Source organism: Mirounga leonina, unplaced genomic scaffold (assembly GCF_011800145.1).
Source record: "Mirounga leonina isolate KUSES-001 unplaced genomic scaffold, KU_Mleo_1.0 Mir_200, whole genome shotgun sequence".
Classification (NCBI taxonomy): domain Eukaryota; kingdom Metazoa; phylum Chordata; class Mammalia; order Carnivora; family Phocidae; genus Mirounga; species Mirounga leonina.
The window spans coordinates 24651078-24666523 of NW_023270503.1; the positions used below are offsets into that span (position 1 = coordinate 24651078).

The 15446-nt window shown below is 58.3% G+C and overlaps 1 protein-coding gene across 2 annotated transcripts; it reads right to left on the reverse strand.

Moving 5' to 3' along the window:
* Positions 1-298: 298 nt before the first annotated feature.
* On the reverse strand, positions 299-11925 carry PCGF2 (polycomb group ring finger 2). Of its 2 annotated transcripts, XM_035026985.1 has the most exons (11): positions 11871-11925; positions 10053-10175; positions 5465-5616; positions 4807-4903; positions 4452-4507; positions 4319-4369; positions 3985-4093; positions 3759-3813; positions 3571-3666; positions 2485-2565; positions 299-2002 (listed from the first exon to the last, which is right to left on the reverse strand). In XM_035026985.1, exons 2-11 carry the CDS (start codon positions 10091-10093, stop codon positions 1625-1627), a joined length of 1116 nt encoding a protein of 371 aa, XP_034882876.1. In that variant the 5' UTR covers positions 10094-10175; positions 11871-11925; the 3' UTR covers positions 299-1624. The 2 variants fall into 2 exon arrangements, with proteins under 2 accessions (XP_034882876.1, XP_034882877.1); XM_035026986.1 differs by lacking the exon at positions 11871-11925 and having other exon boundaries at positions 10053-11818.
* Positions 11926-15446: the final 3521 nt, after the last annotated feature.

A 15446-nucleotide genomic window follows, 5' to 3' on the forward strand; every position in this document is an offset into this window, starting at 1 on the left:
GGTCTCTCGGGCAGTCAGGGAACACACCCCTGGCTCATCACCTGCTGGTGAAGGTGGTATTAAACACTGTGCCCACCCAGTGCGGTGCTCTTGTGGTCATTGGTGGGGGGCACACGGCCTACCCCCACTCGGGGTCCTAACCTGGGATGGGGCATCTGACTGGCCGCAGGGAGGGGGCAGTTCACATTCACTCCATATGGGGCCTCGCAAGGCAGGCCAAGCCCAGAGACGAGAGACATGAGGAGGAGGCGGCCAAAGGCCTCACCCACCCGTTCCCTGTCCCCTAAAGAACTACAGCTTCCGGAGAGTATGCAGCATTTATTACAAAGCCAGGAGATACAAATGTCCCAGGGCAGGAGGAGGGTACAGTCACGGCACCTCAGACACGGGACAAGGTGCAAACACAGACAAACCTGATGGGGGGGCTCCCGACCCCAAACACCTAGGTTGCAAGGGAATCTTGCCTCCTCACCTCCTCCCCGATCTGATCTATGTACATTGGAGGAAAAACAGGTGGGCAGGGATCTGCTGGGGTCCGCCCTTCGGGGGGCCATCCACTGACCTCTCGGGACGGAGCCAAGGTCAGAGCTTAAAGGTCTCCTCCACCTTCTTGTGCTTTTCGATGCCTCTGCGGCTCTGTCCTGACTCAGCCTCAGCTGGGGGTGGGGAGGGGACTGGAGGACTGTTGGCCTTTGGCACAATCTGGGATCTGTGCTTGTCTGAGATGAACCCCACTCCACCTTTTCACTGCACTCCGGGCCCCCAGGTGGGACTTCGCCAAAACCAGCCTTGCCTGTCGGGGCTCCCGGGTCGGGGCAGGGGCAGAACCGGGCCAAGCGTTTACCCTGCTAAAGCCACAGTGGAATTTCAAGGGCTGAGGCCTCCCGTGGCCTGAATCTTTTCTTCCGCAAGATAAATGATGCAAAGGCCACATACACGGGGGTGGGGGGTGTGGGGGGGGCAGAACTATCTATTCTTTGCACAAAGTTTCCACTGCAAGAGGAGGAGGTGAGGGAGATGCATCTTTACCACCCACTCAATCCTCAGAACCAGGGGATAAACTGCATTTGTAAAAGGCACTGTCTTAGCGATTCTCTGGACATTCAACAATGGGGGCGGGGGGCACTGGCAGGGGCAGGACAGCAGCCGAGATGGGGGCAGAGAGGGCAGACCCCATATACAGCCGGCTGGAGTTGTGCCTAAAGCTTTGGGGGCTGGTAGGGCTCCTGGAACACCCCATCTGCCTTGGGAAACGGAAGGAGGATGGAGCGGAGCTTTACTGAGCCTCAGGTGGCCCCTCCAGTCCACCTCCAGGCACCCCCAAAATGAGAGCAGGGCAAATTACACAAGACCTCCTAAAAATGAACACTCCACCCCCCACACATACACACACACATAAAGTTTGTTTCCTGTGGCATTTAAATTAATCTGGTTGGTCCATAGAAAATAAGTATGTATATTTGGTTTTTCCTATGTACATATATATATAGATTTATTTATAAAACCCGCCCCCCACCCCTAAGGCGGGAGGAGCTGGGGAAAGTAGAAGAGGTGGAAAAGGGGCCCAGAAAAAGTGGAGGGGTGGAGAGGCATGGCTGGAAAAGGAGGGAGAGGGTCCCTTTCCTCAAGTTAAGGGGGGCACAGGAGCTCCGTTGACAGTCATCTTGCGCCCCCTGCTGGTGGAAGATGGTGTCTGCAGGCAGTTCGAGGTACCCCCGTTGGCAGCTGTGGTGGTCCCACCGGCTGTCGCAGGGGGAGTGGGGGAGGTAGGGTGGGTGGCTGGGGGCCCGTGGGAGCTGGGAGAGCCATGGCAGGGGGTGGCTGGGCTGGGCAGGGAGGAGGAGGTGGCCGGCAGGGTGGCAGGGCTGGGAGCCTTGTCGCTGACTGACTCACACTCAGACGCCCCGCTGGTGTTGGTGCCCTCCGAGGGGGTGGGCGCTGTAGGCAAGGTGAGCCGCTTGCAGGCCGGCTGGACCCGATACTTGAGGGGGAGAGGGCCATTCTGCCGGGAGAGGGGGCAGAGAGAGGCAGGGAAGGGGAGGATGTCAGGAGAAAGAGGCTAACCAGGCAGCTACCCAACCCTCACCCCACGTGCCCAAACAGGAAGAAAGGGCTCCAGGCCCTGGAGAGAAGGGGACAGGCAAAGCACGACTGACCGAAGCAAGGCCAGAGGCTGCAGAGACAGGGAGGCTGAAAAGCAGGCAGCAACATTTACTCCCCAACAGCCACCCGGCCCTCCTCTCTGACCCAAATCAGGGCACATCATCTGCCAAAGAATCCTCTTCGAGTGTGGCAGGTCATCATCGAAAGATGGCCCGGACGCTGGCCTGGTGTGGCAGGCCACCCTGGACACGCCCAGCTCATGGGACGAGGCGCAAACGGGGACTACCGGTCACTGGTCACTGTGGCCACAGACCGACGCCAGACCCTGCCTGGCTCCCCTCCCAGCCCTGTCCTCGCCCGGCTCCGCCCTGCTCAGCTCACCCGCCGCCACGGATAGATGTAGGCGATATCCATGAGGGTGTAGTATTCCTTCAGCGGTTCATCCTCGTAGAGAACCTCCACCTGGAGGAGGAGACGGAGGACACCATGACCCCGGTCAGGTTCAAGGTTCTAGCCATTTGGCAATGAGGCTCTAAGCTAGGGGTGGGCGGTGGGACACTGGGGAGGAGGGACTAGCAGGTGTTCCCTTATTTCTCTGGGGTCTCATGGTGGGTTTGACTTCCCTCCCGGACCTGTCCCAACAGAACTCCTGACCACCAGACGGGAAAGGATCCAGAGAAAGCACCCAGATCATTAACAACCCCTGCCCGCAGCCATCCACACAGCTGTCTGGGTCCCCTTATATCTCTGGCAGGTCCTCCAGGGGGCAAAGAAAAAGCCCAGGTGGGAAAGATCTCGCAGAGCACTAACTCTCACCCAGGCTGCAGTGGAACGACCCAGGGAGCTTTAAAAGAAATACCAATGCTTGCATCTCACCAGAGATTCTGATTCAATCGGTAGGACGTAAATCGGGTTTTAAAGCTCCCTGCGTGATTCTGATCTGCAGCAAAGTTCGGGATCTACCGTCCTAGAGCCTTGATACCCAAAGTGTGGTTCACAGACTAGCAGCATTGCCAGCACCTGGGAGCTTGCTAGAACAGCAGAACCTACTGATCAGAATCTGCGCTTTAACAAGCGCTTCAGAGACTCACCGACACATTCAAATTTGAGAAGCAATGTCCGACAGCGCCGCTGGACTTTCCAACTGGCCTTCCTTCAGCCAGCTGGCCCCAGAGAAGACCCAGTATTTTTGCACACATGCCTCTGCCACAGTTCTGAGCGTGTAAGCATGAGCGTGTGCACACGCGCACACACACACACCCTCCATCTTGGTCCCATACACCTCTGCACACTGGTTTCAATGGATGAAGACTACCCCACCCTGACCTTGGTTTCAACTCGAGCTCAATCACACAACCATGCAGGCCCTCAAGGACACCGAGCCAGCTCAGAGCAATGGCTGGGACGCACAGATTGTCAGACAGCCACACACAGACACTTAGTTTCTGAAAGGGCCTGGGGACTCGCCTTGTACTTGCTGGGCACATCCATCTTGTTGCGAAGAAACTTGGCGAGATGCATGACGGTCATGGCCGCTGGGCATTGCAGGAATCGCACCCCTGTCTGCCGGGGGAGAGGCACCCAAGGGCTGGGGTCCATCCCAGGCACTCTTTCCCAGCCCACATCCCACTCCTAAGCAGGTCCCCAGCACTCACCTTCTCCTTGTCCCCATCCCCATTCTCCAGAGGACCCTTCTTTTCCTCCCGGTCCCTGGTGGAGGACAAAGAATGAAGCTAGGGAGACCCTGGAATAGGGGGGATCCCCTCACATCCAGAAGACCCTCCCGGAGGTACCTTCTCTTCCTAGGGGAAGGGGGCCAGGGTGGGAAAAAGGGGCGACCCAACCTAGGACCCCAAAAGACCAGGTGTGGGTCAGACTTGCCTGACGCCTTCGTAGAACTCGATGGAGAGGCTGACAATCTCGTTGTCGCTCAGAGCCCCCTTCTCCTGCTCCAGGACCTCGCCGCGGTCCTCATTGGAGCCGTTGGGGACTGCGGAAGGAGAGGGCTCTGAGGGGTTGGCCCAGGACGGGGGAAGGAGGCCCGCCAAGGACCCCGGGATCTCGCAGCTCGGTGGGGTGAGCCCAGCCATCCTGTGAGCCGGGGCAGCGGCGAGCTGGTATGTCATGTGCAAGACGGACAGCCTGGTGCGTCCAGCCCGAGTGCCCAGGGCAGCACTGCGAGCGCTCGTGCGGACAGACAGGTAAACACACTCACCTTCAGTCAGGGGGTACGCTGCATAGAAATCCCGCCGTCGTTTCATCTCATCTGGAAGAGGGAGGCAAAGTGAGGATGGAGCGCCAGGCAGGGCAGTGGGGGGCGGGGGTCAGGATGAAGGGTGTGTGGGTACCTTTAAAAAGCCCAGGGACCAATTTATAGACGATGTCTTGGAGAGTTTTGTCAGACCTGGAAAAAAACATAAAGAGTCCTATCCACGACCACCTCACCCTGATCTCCCCGGCCAGGAACCCCCATTCCCACCTCCCTTCCTTGATCCAGGGCCCAGGCATCAGGGTCCCTAGAGGCGTGGTCTTTACCCCTCTGGTATTTCTCAGCCTGGACAAGCTGGATACAAGACAGAGGGAGAGGAAGGGCCCTGGGCTGACACCCTGTGCCTCTCCCCAACCTGCCCCCGCGGCGATGGGAAGCAAGGAGGGCTGAGGGACAGAGGACCGGCATGGCAGGATGGACAGCATCAGGCCCACCTGATGCTCAGCAGCGGCCTGGTTTTATGGACCTGCACGTCACACATGGGGCAGTATTTGTTGGTCTCCAGGTAGCGCACGATGCAGGTTTTGCAGACTTGTGGGGGAGGGTGAGAAAGAAAGCAGAGTCAGAGCCCCCTTCGTAATCCAGGACCAGCACGCCCCCACGGCCTCTGCTCACATCCAGGTTGCCCCTCCTCTCCACGTTGTCCCCACAGCTCAGCCCCCTCAGAGGCTCAACATGGTCCTGCTTTCCACAGATGGCAATCGCCCCTGATCCGTCCCTGAGGGCGTGTGTGCGTGTCTGGGTCGGACCAGCGCCGTGCACCAGGCAGAAAGTGAGCCCCAAGTCTGAGGGAGCGCAGCCCAGCAGCCAGCCTGCTGGACGCCTCCCAGCGTCCCCGACCCCCTTGCCGCCAAGCCCGGAGTGCATGCCAGGGGCACCTGTGTCTTCCGGGGCGGCCAGGGACTCTGGGAGACACCTGAGCATTCAGGTGAAACTCTGGGCTGCCCCCTCGAGTCTCCCCCACCCCGGACAGTCTTTCTGCGACCAGGGACCGCCACCAGACACATGGACACAAGCCCTCCCCGCAGCAGTGCCCCTCCAACCTGGGCAGAGACTGCCCACCCCGAGAAGCGGCCCCTCCACCCAGCTCACAGGAATGCAGGCACTCCACGATGGTGGTAGCGTCGATGAAGTACCCTCCACAGAGGGCACACATAAGGTGAGGATTCAGCTCCGTGATTTTGATCCGTGTGGTCCGATGCATGATGCCGGGGTGGGGGGTAGGGGGCCTGGGGAGCGTCACCCTGAGAACGGAAAGTGGAATCAGAAACCCAGAGATCCGACGGCCCCTCCCACAGTCCCCTCCACACCACCCGGTATCTGTCCCCGAGCCCGAGGCCCTTGCTCTCTCTGCCTCTGAGGCCGGACTGGCGACACACACGGGGCCGCCTCTACCGGGCCCCTCTGAGTGTTCACTGGGCGTGGGGGCTCTGGAGATTCATGTGACCTTGACTGACAAGGTCAGGCTCCATCTCAAGAGCAGGAGCAAAGACTGAAGTGAGACCAACTCTCCAGAGGATATAGGGAGGCGGGAAAATGCGAGAGAACAGAGTTTTTAAAAACTTCCCTGATCCCCATCCACATTCTCTCAAATGAGTGCTAGGAGTTGAGGAACGTCGATCCCCCTCTACCCAGGTGCAAGCCCCCGCCTCGGTGTTTCTACTCCATCCGACCCTCCTTCCATCCCATCACTCTTCCCCCAGGAAGGCAGCCCTGGAAACACCGTGGGCACAGGCTGCCCTAAGTTTAGAGGAAGCACCCCATCGCCTGTCCTAGCTCTGCATCCAGCCTGGCCCCGGGGCAGCTTCCCAGAAATCCACCGCACACTGGCCATGCAGGTGCTAGGCCTGGTGCTCAGGCAGGAAATACTAAGGATGGTTCTTCGATGCCCACAGCGGGGAACACGCAGCCCCAGTCGGACCCCGGCCCCGGCAGGTCATGGCCAAGAGCCTGGGCAAAAAAGACTTAGCCACCTTTCCCGGCCGGACAGCCCCCTGCACAGGTCCCCTGGACCCCACACACATTCCAGGACCCCTATCCCACGCACACACAGGGATTGCCCCACGTGGGCACCGTCTCCATGGGCTGCGACCTGTCCACAGGCTGTCCAGTGACAGACCCCCAAGCTCTCAGAGATGCCTGCCAAGGCTGGGCAGAAAGTTCTCTCCGCAGCAGCCCTGAGCACCCAGCCAGGCCTTGGCAGGGTCTGCGGAGGTCAATCAAGGCCCAGCTCTGGGTTGGCTGATGTGCTTAACTTCTTGGTATAGAAATCAAACCTGCACCTAGAAAGGAAGCCCCACCCCCCAACTCTTTCCCAGAGGAAAAGCCCAAGGGGTGGGGCTCGGGAGGGTGGCCAAGCCCCAAGGACTCCTTCACAACACACACCCTTCTCTCCTTTCCAGAAAGATTTCTAAAGCCACCACATCGGGTTTTCTAGGACCAGAAATTCACAGCCAGGATCAACAGTTTCTATAGAGACCCCAGGATGAGTTTGGCCAGGACCCAAACAGCCAACAGAGGCTGGCCAGAGACCGAAAGAGATGGAGAGACACAAAGGCCACATGTGGGAGAGACACCAAGTCTGCAGGGCAGACAGAGGGAAACAAGTGAGCCCAGAGAGGCAGCGAGACGCCGCGGCCGGGAAGTGCAGGCCTGGCCTAAGGAAGGAGAGGGGTGCCTGTCCCACAGAGGGCGGCCCCCAGCCCTCCCTGCAAGGGCTCCCCCTTCACAACCCCGGCTACTCCACTGTTTGCTCGTTTCCATGGTAACCCCCTCCCTGGCAAGATGCCCAAATATTATTACAACCATCCAGAGGAGAGAGCAAACTCCAAGTGGCTGTCTCGCTGAGTGTGTGTAATATCCATGGGCTGTGGACGTGACGTCTGGGACCCCGTGTTCGGGTCCAGCTGAATCTGTGTGCGCATGCACGGCCAGAAACGGCACATTCTGGGTGATGCTGGGTGTCACGCCACCGTCTCTCCCGCTCACACGCACGCACATGGGTACACACACACACACACACGTGCTTCCCCTGCCTAAGTCACCTCATTCACACACTGGCTGTGTTTTCGAAACAAGACACTTTCTCTTAAGAACTCCCATCCAGTTCCTGACTGTGCCCCCCCCCACCGGAGTTCCCAGGCAAGTGGCCATGACCTTTACCCTTTCACTTCCCTTAGCATGCGTGAGAACTCAGACAGAGATTATCCCTTCTAGATGCAGGGGTCAAGGAAGGAGCTGTGGTGCTTAGTGAATGAAATATTCCTCCTTCTCTAGTGTAAGAACCGGCCCCACTGCAGCACTCCCTCTCCCCCCACCTCATCCCCAGGGGCCTCACACTGCTACCTCTGGGGCTGGGTGCGGGGAGAAGTACTGATTGGCTCCTCACCTGATTGCCATGGCTACCTGCAGGTCCCTACCAGCAGGTGCCAAGAACAACTGTAAACAGGAGCTCAGTTCCCCCACCTCGCACCCCCCCCCACCCCAGGCCTCAGGGCCCTACACCTGACACCCAATTCCTCCCCAGCTGCAACTGGCCGGTGTGTTGTGGGAAGGAGAGGGGAGAGGGGAGAGGGGTGCCAGTGGCTGGACCTCCAGCTGTCATCACTCTAGGGAAGAGGTTGGTAGATGGGAAACAGCCCCAGCGAGAAAGAGAGACAAAAATCCGTGAAGAGGCCATGGGCCATTTGGAAGTGGCTTCTGTGGAGCCCTGGGGCTTTACCAGGTCACTCCCAAGGATATCACCACAGGGACCTGAGCACTGTCCCCCTCCCCCCCCAACTGCAGCCAAGTCCTTTAACACCTTTTGTCCCCAAACCACTGTCTTTGCAAGAGCATGATCCCTGGGCAGCCCATGTTCCTGGCCCCTGGGGATCCAGGTCTGGCCTACAGTGGCAGCAAAGGACCTTGGGTCAGCACCCAGCACCCAATCCCAGCTCCTCCTGGCCTTTCAAGCCTGGCACTTGTCTTTGCCCTTCCTCAAAGCCCCTACTAATTAGAGACCACCCCCCATCTCTCTGTTCTAGCCGGTCTTTTTGGGACGCTACCTGCAATTTAAGCCTCTCCCACTGTCAGGTTTTGTTTTGTTTGTTTTGTTTTTCATTTTCCTCTGCTGAAATAGCCTGTCTCTGATACCCCAGAGACCCCTGCTCCTTCAGATGCCCCCAGACAGCATTCTCTGCTCTGCCTTTCCTCCACATGAAATCAGCCCCACTCCCCCACTAGAAAATCACCAGGCCTTGGGAAAAGTCACTCAAGGTCACATCCGGACACCTAGAATTGCAGAAGTAGAACAGATCTTAGAAAGCCCCTTGTCCAGGGGCTCCTGGGTGGCTCAGTGGGTTGAGTGTCCAAATCCTGATTTCAGCTCAGGTCATGATCTTGGGGTGGTGAGATGGAGCCCCACATTAGGCTCCATGCTCAGCTTGGAGTCTGCTTGAGAGTCTCTCTTCCTTTCCCTCTGCTCCTCCCCCTACACCCACCCCTGCTCTCTCTCTCTCTAAAATAATTAATACATAAATCTTAAAAATGAAGAAAGGAAGGAAGGAAGAGAAAGAAAGAAAGAAAGAAAGAAGGAAAGAAAGAAAGGTAGGTAGGTACTTGGGTGGCTCAGCTGACTTCACTTAAGCATCTGCCTTCGGCTCAGGTCATGATCTCAGGGTCCTGGGCTCAAGCCCTGCAGGGAGCTCCCTGCTCAGCAGGGAGTCTGCTTGTCCCTCTCCCTCTGTCCCTTCCCCTGCTTGTGCTGTCTCTCACTCAAATAAATAAAATCTTAAAAAAAAAGAAAGGATCTTGTCCAACCCTTTCATTCTCCAGATGAAGAAATTCACCTAAGGTCACCCAGTAACAAAGTGGCAGTCCTAGAATAGAAACTGCCTGACTCCCATTCCAGTGCTCTTTACACACTGGCACCCAGGCCAGGCTCCCCACTCATTTAAGAAATCAATAAGCCTGGCCCAACTCCATCCAGGCAGGTAGAAGGTAGGACTCCAGGCTCCCTAAAAGACCACTCAGTGAGCCTTCTGGGAGGGGTGAGAGTCTGGCCCAAACATGACCTTCAGAACACATTCTCACTTTAAGTAGATAGAGGGGCAGAAACTAATCCCCTCACCCCACTTCCACGGAACAGGTAGGAAAACTGAGGCTCCGTGGAATATACTAGGTCCATTCCTCTCCTAGCTGTGTGGGTCCAACTGCACGAGCTCTGTGTATTTGCATGTGGAGGGGGAGTATAGGAGTCTGCCTGCGGACAATGTCAACCTCTCTGTGTTCCCTGACCCTTGACCCTGGGACCTGCCCCTCCCTCCAGCAGCATCGGAACATCCTCTAGTCTCCTGAAACTGGGCTTAAGGTGCCCTGCCTTTCCCCCTCTCAGCTTCCTAAGACCAAACAAAGACAAAAACCCAAAATATACACACAGAGCTACACACCGCCGAATACACACAGATGCACACAAAGCCAGACACACCCCCTCCATCTCTCTCACACAACACCCAAGGCCAGACAGACACTTGGCCAGACACACGCACGTATACGTACCAGGCCAGACACACCCCATCACACATACAGCCAGACCAGAGCCAGGCCCACACTTGCCAGATGCACAAGCCACCCCCACCCACCCCAGAAGTACACAGTCTGACATGCCCGCCTGAAACCAGACCTGCAAATACACACTAACCTTTTGTGCATCCCTGGTCCACCCAGCGTAAATTGTAACATAAGTCTTCCAGCAACAAAGGCAGTGCAGCTCCCAACTCCACTCTGGGGGCCAGAGGCTGGAGGAGCAGGGTGGGCATCTGACCTGCACAAAGATGTAGCCTCTTCCTGCTCAGGCTCTCTCCATTCCCATGGCAACAGCTCCATCAACCAATATCTCTCCCGCAAGGCCAGGGGCAGCAGAGAGCACCCCCCCTTCCTGCCCACCCCCAAAGACTTCAACTTGAACCCCACTCAAGCTACACAGGGTCCCGATCCTGCGTCCAAGGTCTCACCCTGGGTCTGTTTCCCGGCCTCCTTCCAGAGACAGCTCTAAGACCTCAACCCCCAACTCCAAACCAGGGAACCCCTGGGAAAACCTCCCTACCCAAAAGCTGCAACAGAGCTGGCTTTATGCTCCTTCTCCCAAGTACTAACACCTTGGAACAGAGTGGAGACGGGAGGAAGAGAAATTAGAGTTTCAGGAACAGATACAAACTGCAAGAGGCCCAGAGAAGGAGGCATCAGAACAGAGCGGGAGACAACCGGAGACCAACCCCCCCTTCCCCCTCAAGCCACAGGGAGTCCGGGAGAGACTGAGGCATATATATGTATGCGGAGAGGGGTTACTCCAAGAGACAAAGACCAGGGAGAAGCGCGGAATAACACTTCCACAATATTTACAGGCAAATTCCCCACCCCCAGGCCTCTTCCTTCCCCACCTCAAGCCATCCGGAGCAATTCTGGGCAGATGGGGGCAGTGGGGGAGGGGGAGAGGCATGCCTGGGCCCACTGTGGAGACTGGAGGGGCAGTGGTGTCTGCTGGCCGACAGGTCCCACCCCCTCAGAGCTAGAGGCAGGAGGGCCAGGGCAGGGAGGGGGCGGCCCGGCTCTCCAGGAAAAGAGGGGGCCGTTCGGTCAGACCCCTCCTGCCTCCGCTGGCGATAGGAAATATCGCGATAACTCCCCCCCCCCAATCTCCATTCTACTCCCTCCTCCCGGGCTTCCCCCGGAGCCTGGGTCAGAGGATCAGGGATCCCAGTTACCCGGTGGCCGCTCCTACCTTCCCTAGAGTCAAACTTTCGGCGGGGCCCAAGGAGGGGGTGTTCCAGAGAAAGAGGCTCTGCCGAGGTGGTTCGGGGAGGGGGCGGGGCGCCCGGTCCTGGGGCGGGGGGGGGGGAAAGACCCGCTGGGGGGAGGTGCCCGGGAGGCCGGGGACCCGGGCAAGGAGGAGCGCCCTCCCCCGGCCCCGCAGCAATCAGAAAGGCATGTCGCCTGGCTCCCGGCCTCAAGTCCTTGCGCGTCCACGACGCCCCAGTGCCCACGGCAGAAGCAGAGAGCGACCCCTCCCCAAACCGAAGGGGGTAGTTGGGGAGGGCCAGGGGCTGCTCTGGCTCGTGGGGCGGGCGAAGGGGTTAGAGATCCGGCCCGGCGCGTAGCCCACAGCCCCTGGGGCTGCCTCGGACCCTCCCCCTCGCTACCTCGGGAGCAGGTCTGCGAGGGGGCTGCGGCACAAAGAGGTGGTGGTCGAGGGAGACGCCAAATCGCTAAAAGGGGGAATCCATTTCGGCCATCTTGGAAGGGAGGAAAGGGAAAAGGGGAGAGAAAAGGGAGAAAGAAAGGCGGACGGGGCGAGCTAGGATAGGGGCTGGCGGGGTGGGGCGGGGACGCAAGAAGCAGGCCCGGCTCCGAGTCTCCCCCTCCCACAGGGGTGTGTAGAGAGGGATGGACCGGCCCCCCCCATCCCCATTCTGGTTGCGTGGTAGGAGAAGGAAAGGACCGGGAGTCTGCCTCCACTTACCTGGGTTCGGGGTCCGGTGGGTCTCGGGGAGGGGGGGATGGGAGGGAGGGAGGGAAGGGAGGGGAGGGGGGCCGCAGCCGTGTCGCTCGCTCCGGCGGCGGGAGGGGAGAAACCTACGGTAAGAAAGGAGTTTGTGAAAGCGGCTTGGGGTGGGAGGGAGAGAGGGGAGGGGAGGGGACGGAGGGGGGAGGGGAGGGACCGGGGCTGGGGGGGGTACAAAATGGCTTTTTTCCTCCAGACAAGAGTAGGTCCCGCCCACTACTCACCCACGTGACCTCATTCCTTCAGGGTGTTCGCGGAGAGGGGAAGAGGAGGAGGGGGAGAGGCTAACGCGGCTGCCCCCACGCTGGGTGCCGGGCCCCCTAAACTGGGACACGACCTCACTCTTCCCAAACAGCCCCTGGCCCTGGAAGATGTATCCTCTTCTCTGTTAACCTCCTTAATTAACCCTCCCCCCAGAAAAAATGTGTGTGCGCCCCCCACCCCCTGACCCTGCGATCCCCGCCAATAAGCTGGGGCGCCTGGAAAATGGTGAAATGAGGACTGGGCTGAAATGTGTGGTTCGTTCTGCCGTCCTACCCGCCACGGCCTGGGCCGAAGGGCGATGGGCTCGGGCCGGGGATGGGCTCGGGCCGCGACGCCTCCGGCCACGCGTCCAGGGTATTTTCATTCACTCTAAGTGACACTCCCTTAAAATCAATAACTGCAATCGTGGGGGAGAGCGTGTCCTCCCCACCCCCCCCTGGCCCCGCTCAGCGGCCCGATCACCGGCTCTAAAAGGCAGACCCCCGGGATCCAGCGGAGGCGCCTCGGAGGAGAGGCCTGGGGGTAGCCTGAGGGCGGGGGTCGGTTTGCTGGGGTGGAGGCTGGCGCCCCCCGCGTGCTCGCGCGGAGAAGAATGGAACGCAACCTGGGCCGGGGGACAGGCTGAAGACGCGGACTCAGGCTCCGGGTCTGGGACACAATAACCCGGTCGCATACGAGAGGCCCGACTGGACTAGAAAACCAGGCGCCGGGGCTCGAAAGTGGGCCCGCGCTTTTTCTCCTGCCTTGAGCTGCTTCCCGCATTTTTCTCCGGCCGCCGATCGCGCTTGGAGCTCTGCGCGGTTGGTGCGCCTCCCTCGCCCCGGCGGCGGGAGGAGCCCGGCGAGCGCAAAGGCGGCTGCTGCCAGTCCGCCTCCGACCGTCGCTCCCGGCTCCTCCCAGCGCTCGGGCTCCCGTCCCCAGTGGCTCCCGCCGGGAGGGGAAAACGAGGAGGGAGGCTTGGAAAGGCGGGGAGGAGCGGCCGAGGCTGGCGCCGGGGAAGCCAATCGATACCACGTTACGGCGACGACCCGGGCCCTGCCTCATTAGGACGGTCGGTTCGCTTATTCGTTATTCAAGATTTATTAGAGATGGTCACTGGGTTTGTCCCTCCAGAGAGCTCGATTATCTGGCCAGACGGGCCATTAAGCGCACTGGCGATGGGTGGCTCGAGTTAGGAAATTAGGAGACAAATCTCCCGCAAGGTTCGGAGTGCCTGCCTCCTCCTCTTGCCTCCGCGCTCGCAGCTCAGGCAGAGCCGAAGCTGGGCCCCCCGGACTGAATGCTTTCACCCTTTTTGGCCAGCGACCAGGAGACCTGCGGACGCTGGCCGCCAAGTGACCCCAGCTTCAGCCTTCAGCCCGCACCGGCCGAATGGGGGCGGGGAGGAAGAGGATGGGCGGGAGAGATTTCCTCCCAGAGGGGATGGTCTGAGAACCCGCGGGAGAAGGTCCGGGAGAGGACCCGGTCACCTACTCCCCTGTCCTTGCACGCGAAGACTGGGATTTCACCACCCCTCTTGGAAAGGGGGCTTTTGGGGTGGACACACCCTCTGTCCCTAGGGCAAGTGTGTCGCCAGCATCCCCAAGTCTGCCAGGGAAGACTCGTGCATCCTCCACTGTCTCCCAGTTGCCCTGCGGGGAGGGCAGCGCATCAGGGACTCCTGGTCTGTCGCTCCTGTCCAGCTAGACGATCCCGGGGCAAGGCAAACCTGTAGGGGCTTCCCATAGATCTCTGTCACACACGATTCACATGGGCACCCAGGGTGTGGGGGGGGGGGGGGGGCGGGTATCAGCTACCTGGAAGAGCGCTGATGAGTCCCCACTTCGGTCCTTTATCCTGGAGTGTTGCAGTGAGGAGGCCCACCGTGCTGACTGGGCATCCATTCACTTGTTCCTCAGTTATTAGCGCCAGTCACTAGCAAACTACAAGACAGAGGGATGAAGACCCCACTACCCACTAAAACTTCATTTTAATCATTTCCATCCTGGGCCACCGGTCCCCACATCCCTGGCCTTTCTGCCTTATCAGAACCTTCTGAGACCCAACCTCTCTCACATCTGAAGTTCTTTGGTTTCCCTGCAAAAAAGCACCTGTCCTGTACCAATGTCAAATACTGCACTAGGCACCAGGGACCTAACACTGATGAGCCGGATTTTTGCCTACAAGGAGCTCACAGGCCAGTGGGGCTACCTAGCCTGTCCTGTTAGTTTCCATGGCGCTGTGTATCCCTCTGGTTTGTCCCCACCAGCCCCGTGAGCGCCTGGTAAGGGGCGGGGTGGGGGTGGGGGCGGTGAGCCCTGGGGAAGGTTTTCAGAAGAGGCGTCCTTTGAGCCCAATCTTTAGGAGAAGCCAGATATTGAAGGGAACTGCCTGAGAGTCCTTTGCTTAGCTCCTGGTCCTGGGATGTGCCCCTGGCTGCATTAGATACAAATGCTTCCCCTGCATTCTCTGCTAGTTGTAGTATCTCACAGGGTCCTCTAGCTGAAGAATCACTGTGTCTGTCACAGACTAGAAGCTTCCAGAGGGCAGGAACCCAGGAAATCTAATCAACTATTTCTGGCACATGCCAAGAGCTACTGCGAAGGTAAGATCCCCTTGACTTTTCACTTTGATGATGACAATGGTAGGAGCGGGCAGTTCCTATACTGATTTTTTTTTTTTTTTTACAGTCTTTACCTGTGTCCTTCACTCCTCTCTCCCCACGACAATGTCCTTTGTCAGTTTCTGTTTCTATTTCTCCATCCTCTGCCCCGCTTCTCTGTGTGTACATCTAGAATAGTTTTGTTTTTGTTTTCCTTTTTCAGAAGCTTCTCATATTAACTGCATCTTTTTTTCCCTCCATTTTCTTGGAGTCTTTCTTCCACTCACCCCGCCTATTTCTCTGTAGTGTCCCTTTTCCGTCTCTGTATATCACAGCTATGTTTTCCCTTTTTCACCTTTTGCTTCATCCCACAGTTTCTCCCCGCCTTTGTCTCTTGCGCTACTTTCTTCCCTTCCAAACGTAGCATTTCGAGACTGTAACATCGATTGAAGCAGACAATGGAAAACTGTCCAACCTCCACTGTAAATTCATTCTTAATCCTACGAAAAATGCAACCTGAAACGTATTGCACAGAGACAAAAACCTCTGTCTTCGCCGTTCCTGAAATCCAACCTGGGGGTGGGGTAGGAGGTAGGCGGTGGAGGAAAGTGCTGGAGAAATTATCCCATCATTGACTGAACAACAACGAATTTTCAATTACAATGATCCTCTGATTTGCTATAGAAAAA

Coding starts and splice junctions, on each gene's coding strand:
- PCGF2 (XM_035026986.1), bottom strand. CDS start 10,237: ATGGAGCTGTTGCCATGGGAATGGAGAGAGCCTGAGCAGGAAGAGGCT. Junction 4,904..5,464: donor CGTGGAGTGCCTGCATTCCT/GTGAGCTGGGTG, acceptor CTCCCCCACAAG/TCTGCAAAACCTGCATCGTG. Junction 4,094..4,318: donor AGCGTACCCCCTGACTGAAG/GTGAGTGTGTTT, acceptor CTCCTTCCGCAG/TCCCCAACGGCTCCAATGAG.